The sequence below is a fragment of the Acomys russatus genome, chromosome 13 (assembly GCF_903995435.1).
Source record: "Acomys russatus chromosome 13, mAcoRus1.1, whole genome shotgun sequence".
In the NCBI taxonomy this organism is placed as follows: Eukaryota; Metazoa; Chordata; class Mammalia; order Rodentia; family Muridae; genus Acomys; species Acomys russatus.
The window spans coordinates 15,702,024-15,711,659 of NC_067149.1; the positions used below are offsets into that span (position 1 = coordinate 15,702,024).

Below are 9,636 nucleotides of genomic sequence, written 5' to 3' on the forward strand. Positions count from 1 at the left end.
AGTTCTGCTCAAAGAATTTGATGGTGGGTTCGTTAAAGAGATCTTTGCTAACCCGGGACACTAAAATCAAAATTCTAGGGCAACTCCAGCCAACGTTGACGTCATCTAGTATGACTCAGAAAGCGCCCGCAGTATTTGCACTGGGCGCCTCGTGCTCTGTGAGCACCATTTGCAGTGTGTCATCACAGTAGCGCGCACTGATTGACAGCTGAACTCTGCTTGTCAAGGGGGTCTGTCCCTTGCCAAGTGGAGCACGTGCCAAATGCCAAGTTTAAGTTCACCCCCAGGCAGTGGTTCTCTATAGCCGCAGACTGTCTGGTGTATGTGGAGAGGAATGACTGGGCTTGTTCTCACTTGCCTCTGAGCCAGGTAGAGCAGGTGTCTGTGCCTGGCCTGCAAGTAGGAGTGTTGCCTAGTTGCCGTGAATGTTTGTGTGCCTAACATTCTCACCTTTCCTGCTCATTGTGTCTTCCATGATCCAAAGTGTGAGACGGTCGCTGTGTCTTCAGTCTGTGTGCATCTACCTTGCTTGACCTTTTTTATTTTTCTGTTTTGTTTTTTTTTCCATTTTCAACATCTATCATTTAGTTCCACAACGTGTACCTGCCTCCGTTGACCATTAAGTGTTGCAGAGAGCTCTGAACCAGCATCCACATTAATTCTAAATTCTGTGCTTTTCTAGGTCTCCAGAAAGAGCCCAGTCCCTGTCCTGTAATTACTGTAGAGCACTTTAAAGAATCCGTGGGCACCCAAGGCCTCGCCCTCTATCCAGAGTCCTGCAGAGCCCCTGGCACAAAGACTCAGAACGCCTTGGAGTCTGACGCTTTGGCCCGAGAAGGCCCTTCTAGCAACAGTTCCTTCCACAGCAGCGAGGAAGAGGGGACTGACCTGGAGGGGGACATGCTGGACTGCAGCGGCTCTCGGCCTCTCCTTCTTGAGTCTGAAGAGGAGGATGAGAGCTGCAGGCCTCTGCAGGGGAAGCTGGGAGAAGCCACTCTGTTTTCTGAGCCTGGAGTATCCGCTGAGCCAGAGAAAAGAGAACAGGATAGGAAAAAGAGCCAGTTCCTGCCAAGCAGCCAGCAGGCCTCAGAAGGCCTTGGGGAGCCTGACGTCTTTGCTACTGCCCCCTTCAGGAGCTCGCTGGCTCCCGCAGACGACATGGACATTTTCTCCAAAGCCCCTTTTGTCTCCAAGGGCAGTGTAGCTCCTTCCCAGCCAGAGGAGGTGGACGTGTTCTCCAGAGCTCCTTTTACCAAGAAGAGGAGCGTAGAGGAGTTCCTGGCTGTGCAGGTCTCCTCACAGGATGTGCCAGCGCAGGCCAACCTCAGTCAGCCCAGCGAAGGGCCTCTGCTTCCAGGCCGCGATAGAGCCGTGTACACCGCAGCCCAAGTGCAGTATCCTGTGACTGGCTTTGCACAGCAGGCCAGTCTCTCCTCCCACTCCGTCCAGGTGGCCGACCATTTTGACAGCAGCTCTCCCAAGGCATCTCCCATGGAACCTGGGGGCCATCCCAATGACAGAAGCAGAGGACTGCAGCCCCAGAAAGAAGCCTTCTCAGGGCAGGTGGCTGGCAAGCCATTCCGCCCCCAGGCTTTATCTAAATATTCCCGACACTATAGCCCGGAAGATGAGCCAAGTCCAGAAGCTCAGCCCATCGCTGCCTACAAGATAGTTTCACAGAGCAATAAGCAGTCGCTAGCCGGCTCCGTGTCTGTCTCCTCCCTGTCCTCCCGGACCGCAGAGCTGCCCGCCACTGATCCTTTCGCTTTGGCGCCCTTTCCTTCAAAAGCAGGCAAGCAGAAGCCCTAGGGGCTGAGACTAGCCTGAGGCCTGCCTCCAGCCTCCCCACCAGCACCCATCACACCACTCCAGGCTAGCCTCTCAGGGAGCAGTCCCCTGCCTCAGAGCGGAATCACTTCGAGGCGACTAGCCAAGTTCCTGTGGGACTCAGCACGAGCGAGCAAGTGAGCGCCTTACTGCTTTTGTTTATACTGACTTCCAGACTTGTAGGCATTTGTGTCTCCTTAGGAGGGGCCTTCCACCTGCACTCAAAACTCTGATTCTTTTCTGCCCAGAAACTTTTTAAATCCAGGAATATTTTACCCCAGTTAACATGGGCTGTATTACACTGCAACTTTGAGTTCCTATAGCTCCTGTTGGGAATCACTTTCATTGAAGAATCAAGATTGATCCCTCCGGGACTTGACAGTGCTCTTGGAACAGAGAGACTTCTAGAAAGAAGAGCAATATAAACCTACTGCACATCTGAAGAAGTCAACCCTTCAGCCATGCATCATTCATTCCTGTGGAGCCAGCAGCTCTCAAAGTATTCTGGGATCTGTCATTGAGTCTATATGAGCCAAGCTGGCCCACGTGCACAAGTTGTGGGTGCATAATGTGGGTCAGATTCTCCACCACGTCAAAGAGCACACAGGCGGGAGCCGCACACTCTGCCTCCCCACAGCCCACTGTTCAGTGTGGATGTGTGCACGTGTGTGCATAGAAGAAACCCTTTTCCTTTGACTGAAGCCACCGCGCCTACCTCCATTATCAAATCACTCATCTTCTTGCATTTGCCTGTTGACCTGACTTGAACCTTGGCTTTATGTAGATTTTTTTTTTTCTCATGGTAAAATTGAAGTTGTTGGACAGTTCAGGGCAATCCTGTTGGACTGAAGTTTCAGGGTGAGATTTTTAAATTCCATTTACCTGGTAGCTCATGCCTGTAATCCTAGCACTTGGGAAGATGAGGCAGGAGGATTGCCATAAATTAGAGGCTAGCCTGGCCTTAATACTGATTCCAGGCCACCATATCTCAACACTCTCTCCTCCCAGCCAAAAAAGTTATGGGTCCTTCTGATTCCCCCTGGCAACAGGGGAAGAGAATCTGTAGCTTTCCAGCCACTGGGGAGCCTGCCTGGGTACCATTGTTATGCAATTCACTAATAAGGTCCTAAGCCACTAGCTAGGCTTGCATGTTTTTTTTAGCCCCCAAACCCCTTGCCCTACACCTCTGCTGCCTCTTGACTGGGTGGATACAAAAAACCTGAAACTTAGAAGTAAATTGGGAATGAAAAAGAGCTGGTGAGCTGTCCTTACAAACCTTTAAATGATCTGTTTCTTTTAGATGTTAAAGTAGAGCAGACAGGTGACTGGCTGTGTTTTCAGAAGTGTGTTTTTATTTCTGGAAAGCTCTGACTCATTCCTAGTGTTTTTCATGCCCTTCATTTTTAGTGCCTTAAAATAAGTGGGGTTCCGCTGAGGAAGTCGACTCAGTGCACGCTTACTGCTTCCCGTTCCTCCACGTGTTTGGGGAAGCGTGGAGAGCTCTGTATCAGCTAGCTTAGTGATACAATAATTGCTAGAAGCTAGGCACAGGAGCACACTACTGTGCGCAGGGCACTTGGGGTACAGGAAGGAGTTCAAAGCCAGCCTGGACTACATGACATACCGTCCGTCCCCAAAAAACACAAGAAGAATTACTGAAGATTCCTTCAAGAAAGAAGCCTGAATGCTAGGCTGCATCTGCAGTCAATTAGTTGTGATATCCTTTAATTTGAAAGTCAGGGTTTGGGTGCACAACTCAGCACAAGCATGCACAGGGCCCTGCCTTCTATCGTCAGCACGCAGAAACAATCAAGTGAAACCCCAGAAGTCTTGACAGTCGCAGAAGAAGGGCTACTTTTGTCTGGTGTGAGGACAGGCACCTTTAACCCCAGAACGTGTAAGGCAGGGACAGGTGGATCTTTATGAGTTTCAGGCCAATGAGTGAAACCCTGTGTTAAGGGGGGGAAGAGCTATTTTTTCAGTCATTTTCCTTTGGCATTCTCCACTGTCTAAACAGCAGACCATGTACCATGTATCAGGGACCCTCAGCAGCGGTTGCCATCTGAGGGCGCCACCTGACCAGAGGCCTGCCTTTCATTCCAGTATGGCTAAATATGTTCTGTAGGTATTTGCCTTCTCGCAGTTATTATTTTGTAATTTCCTGTATCAGAATGGGTGCAGATTTGTCTTTCTGTTAAATGAGTAGGTTGCCTAATGCAAGGTTGCAACCAAACTTCCCATACTCGTCAGGCAAAGTCCTGCCAGGCACATGCACAAAGGATGGGAGTTCAGAGTCCTCACTGATGTCACAAGCTCTTGCCAGGTTTCAGCATACACCTGTAGCCCGAGCTGCTTAGAAGGCAGAGGCAGAAGGACAGCTTGAGCCCAGGATGTCAGGGCCAGCCTTGGCACCACAGAAGGACCCATTTCTTGAATAGAAACTTCAGAATGCAAGGTCAGCATCACCCCAGTAACAGCACCACAAGCTTTTCTTCCTTTGATTACTGGATTGCTCCATCTAATCAAATTCATTTTAATTCACAAGGTCCAAATTAGAATAAAATCATGGACTCTTTTATATTGTATAGTTGAATCATTTGTGAAGTGTGGGCCTTAGGGCCTCTCTTCATTCTTGCTGGAGATCTACTGGCTGGAAAGCCTACCTACCACCTCTGAATAGGGAATGAATGTGACCCCATACAGACTGTCTTTCTCAGTAGTGATTCCTGCACAAGTCTGACATGTGATGGGCCGACAGGTGAGTTCTGAAAGGGTGTTGTGGCCTTCTGGATTACAGATCAGTGTATAATTAAGATCAGCAGTCCTGGTGGGATACTGTCCTCAGTGGAAATCCGAAGTTTGTTTTACAGGGAATTTAGGAGTGCTTAACTGTCTACAAATCAGTAGCAAGCTCTCAGTGACCATACTGTAACAATTCAATAAGGAAGAGGAAAACGTTGTTAATGAAGTACTGCACTTGGTTTTAGTTTCTGCTGTGTGTTAGTCACTGTATATTTCATAGGAAACACCTGTTACATTTTGGACTTTTGACTCAGTAGAAAGATGAGCCAGAGTACCCTTCAACATAGCCTTAAGCCATATCTTGTTCTAATGAACTCCCAAATGATGTGTTAGGCTTGGAGCACAGCTCAGCCATGGAGCCCAACACACGTGAGGCCTGAGGTTCAACCCTATCAACTTATTAATGTGCACTGTTAACAAAATTAACTTACGTGTGATGAAAAATGTTTCACCAATTCTTAAGCATACAGTATATCTCTTTAGCACCAAATCCATGGTTAGAGTCAAAACAAATGAAATGGACATCTGTGGCAGAGTACATCTATGATTCTAATTCTTGGAAGGCCAAGGCAAGAGAGTTGTGTATTCAAATCAAGGCCAGCCTGGGCAGCTTTGCAAGATCTTAATATCGAAATTGAAAGCAGATTGATTTTTTAGTTAGGTGTGGTAGTGTAGCATCTGCAAGCACTGGCTTTAACTCCAGTCCTGAGTGACAGAGAGCATACAGATGCTTCCGTCATGTGATGGTGAGCAATCTAGCCTCTCCACATAAACAGAAGCTGGTACTGAAAGCAAATTTCAGTTCTTACAGACTGTCTTGGCTCACTTGTAGGGTTGAAGACCTGTGTACTGGCACATGCTTCTCTCTCTCTCTCTCTCTCTCTCTCTCTCTCTCTCTCTCTCTCTCTCTCTCTCTCTCTTTCTCTCTCTCTCTCTTTCTCTCTCTCTGTGTGTGTGTGCACATACTAACAGTCTCCTACTCACTAACCCGTGTTGGGTCTCAATTTTGTCTGACAACTGAGATCTTTTAAACAGTCAAGAAAATGCTGTCTTAATAGCTTGTTGTATATTTATGAAGTGTTGGAATATGTGCTCATCAGTGTTTTCAGCTACTCTTCCCTGGTGCATAAACTATTAGTGATCTGATGATAAGGAATTTTGTGTTTTTATTCTGTAAATGAAAATAATCGAAATGTATGATATGTATGCATTACTCCAAATAGGAAACATAAAGTGGAAAATCAGGGACCAGAAGATGTAGTGCCCTCACTAGCAGGAAAGGGACAACTTCCGGTGGAGTCCATCTGGGTCTCAGATATGAAGAGATGCTGCTGTCTGTTGTGTCTTTGGCATTCAAACTTTAGAACACATCCTAGTCAACTCCCAAATGGCTGCTGGTCACAGTATTTTTATCAGCATCAAAGTCATTTTGATGAGAGGTAGTTTTCAGGAGTTCAGCTGTAGAAGGCAGGAGCACCTGACACTCTCTGTGGCCACTCTGTTTCCCAGCCCTCTGGTGCTTGCCTGAAAGAGTAGACACTGGGGATTGTAGATGGAACCATGTCATTTGAGTTCTTAGTTTTTGAACCATAGCCTTTGTCAATATTTGTTTTGTTCTAACCACCAGAACACTTGAAAACTTATTCAAAAACTTCATTAAAGAAAAGGTTTCAAAATGTTTAAAAATAAAAAGTAGTGCCTCATTGTAAATGTTTGTGCCCTCTCCTGGAGGTCTTTGTGCTCCCTGTCCCACTCCCCACTCTCCCTTTGTTTCCTCCCTCACATTCTCCTGTTCTGACCAGATGAGGAACTGTCATTCTAACTATGGTTATTGCTATTGTAAAATTTCTGTTTAGGATTCAGTCCAGCCTTGACAATCTAACAATGAAATGGTTCACCCTCCCCTAAAATAAAGGACAGAGGACGGTTGGGAGGACCCACCTTGCCTCTGGAGCCCTGATTCTCTACGGCTCTGCAATGGGTATATATGTGGGAGGACGCCTGAGTAGCAAATACATCTCGGTGCTGGCCATAGGGGCACACGCTGGTAATAAGGCAGAAGGCTCACTGTGAACTCAAGGCCTGCACAGGATACACAACAAGACCTTGTCTCAAAACACATAGAGTGGCTACGTGCTAACAACATGTGGCTTAGGCCAGTCTCCATACGCTGTATTTCAGCATCCTCTGACTCCAGCAGGTCTGACACAGTTCTGAGCTGGTGGTGAACACGGCCTGTGCTGCTCGCGCTGGAACCGTGCATATGCACACCAGAGGGATCAGGTGCCTTCTGCCCAGGAGTTTCAGAATGGATTTTTCAGCACCAATCAAGGACAAGTCAGGCGTGTCTGATAGCACGTGCTTAGGCTGTGAGGACCCATGTCCAGTCTCTAGCACCCTCACTTTGAGGGAACTGGAGACAGTAAAATCTTCTCCCTCCAAAGCGGTGAGCCTGCTGTGTCCTGCAAGTCTACCAAAGATGCCTGTGTGCCGAGTTTCTCAGTGTCTGTGTGCACAAACACGACTCCTGCTTCCTGTGTGCTGTTAACTCCAGCCCCTCCAGTCAGTCATCTAAAGAGAGCTGGGAAGGGACCTTGGGCAGCCCAAACCTCCAAAACAACTGGATTTGTTTGCATCTGTGGTGAGGGAATTGACCAGCCAGCCATTGCTTCAGCCTCCCGCTCAAGTACACCTTCTTGTGGGTGGCGTTGGGAGGACAGTGGTGACCTGCACCACAGAGCCTGCAAGACATTATTTTGAATGGAATGTTGATGTTTTTAGGGAACAGGAACCAAATAACAGGCCAAGGACCATATGTATTTCGAGGAGGGAAGATGAGCACCCTCTGCTGTCAGTATTTGGAATTGATGTAGTGAGAAGCTCTAAGCAGCCTGGAAGGAGTGCTGAGGTCAGCAGGCCTCAGGGCTCTACCTAACATGCGAACAATCTTGGAGGGAAACCAGGTCACTATTAGCAGTTACTGTGATACCTCTGATTGCAGGCTGTTGGGCTTATGTTGTTCAGTCTGGGTGTGATTTATCTTCTGTATCTGATAATTTTTATGGATAATTGTTTGGGTTGTAAACTCCTATACTCTTTATTAAAATGAACCTAATTAAGAGACTAAGTGGTGTGGTTTTTTTCTTAAGTGGGATCTTCTAGGGATGAAAGGGTCCCGAGGCACCTTTCACCAGCACAGAGTGTGCAGCAGGTTGTAATACTCCAGAGCAGAAGCCAGTGTTGACATGGAAAAGCCTACAAGGAAATGAACCTAGGACATTTCAAACTCCCTGTTCCAAGGGAGAACCTGTCTGCCTGTTGGAAGGACAGGGGTCAGTGTTTGGTGTCTTCCTCTGTAATTCTTCATATTTTTTTGAAACATGAGACAAGATCTTGGCTCCATCTCCTTTAGCCACTGGGATTATAAGTGAGCCCGATTTTTGACATGGGTGCTGGGGATCCAAACTTAGGGTCTCCATGTGGCAAGCACTTTACCAACTTACCTCTCTCCAACTCCCGCTTGTTGGTTTCTAGACACCATTCTCAAAGGAGTCAGGTCTCCCAGGAGTGTGGATTCTAGGCCTGAAGTAGACACAAGATGACCAGAAAAGCGCCTTCTACTAATGCCAGACAGTAACAAAGAGGCCATAGGGACCCAAGAGCTCTTCTGGAAGAACTTCTGAGCTTAAAACTAGAATCATTTGAACAATAAACTATGTGTGAACTTATAAACACTAAGTATAGATATCAGTGTTCTTGCAGGGCGTGGGTACACACACCTTTAGCCCCAGGACTAGCAAGGCAGAGGCAGGGGTATCTCTGGACCAGAAGAACCAAGTGAAAAGGGGAAAAATGAAAAGAGGACAAGGGAGGGGAGACAGGAAGAGACAGCTAAAATTAAGGCTATTTGAGGGGTAGTAGGGAACCTAATTCAGTAGAAGCTTCCTAAAATATGTACATACATGAAGGCAATCTAAATGAAACCACCAAACAAAGAAGGGGACAGAGCCCCCAACTGAGCACATCGTCACCAAATGGAGCTTCCAGTACCCAGAATGGTTTCATTTAATTGAGTTGTTGGCCAAAGGAGTACCATAGGAACCCCCAGGCAACCAAGGCTATTGAGAAGGCTGTAGGATGCACTCCACAAACTGAGGGGACAGTGCTATTGTTGAAGACAATGCCCACACAGCTTACTGAACATGGAGAAGCCAAGTTGGTGCCTACTTAGAGCCTTTACCCTGACAAGCTAGCATCTTTGGTACGAAGGTATTCAGCATGCTACCAAAGGAGAAAAATGTGAACACCAACCTTGCTAAAAAACCCTTCAGCCTGCCAGGCATGGTGGCATAGGCCTTTAATTCCAGCACTCAGGAGGCAGAGGCAGGCAGCTCTCTGTGAGTTTGAGGCCAGCCTGGTCTACAAAGTGAGTCCAAGGACAGGGCTGTTACACAGAGAAACCCTGTATTGAAAAAAACAAACAAACAAACCCCTTTGATCTACAATGGTGTCCTGTCTGCAAGACGTGCTAGTGCAATGTTGGCACGAAGCTTGAGGGAGTCACCAACCTATATCTGATTCGAAGTAAGGCCCATTCCTGGAGATAGAGCCAACACCTGGCCCTGCTTGGGTGACCAAGAATCTGAAACCAGATAGCCCAGGGACCAGGGTAAAACCAAGAAGTTGTACTAAAAGAATAATACCAGTAAAATGACTCTACTGACATTCTGCTAGCAGCCAAACAGTAAGCAGAGAGTAAGAGACCTTGGGACACTCAGCCCCAAACCGGATGCCTCCATCAACTCCCTCCCCTCAAGACTCAGATAACCTACAAGGCAGAAAAAGTGTATGAGCCAGAGGGGATGGAGAACACCGGGAAAACAAGGCTGTCTAAATCAGCAGGCTACATGCACACCACACACAAACTCCCACAGAGACTGAGGCACCCTGCACAGGGCCTGAAAGAGTCTGCCTCAGATGGGGTCCTAGAGCTGAAAAGGGAAAGTG

General features: G+C 47.5%; 1 protein-coding gene across 1 annotated transcript in view; it reads left to right on the plus strand.

The window, feature by feature from the left end:
• Positions 1 to 1,959, plus strand: part of Aak1 (AP2 associated kinase 1) — a 145,086-nt gene extending 143,127 nt beyond the window's left edge. Inside the window, exon 16 of the mRNA XM_051154858.1 lies at positions 683 to 1,959. Coding sequence (XP_051010815.1) covers positions 683 to 1,809 — 1,127 coding nt within the window. The 3' untranslated portion in view covers positions 1,810 to 1,959. The remainder of the gene's footprint in view (positions 1 to 682) is intronic.
• Positions 1,960 to 9,636: the final 7,677 nt, after the last annotated feature.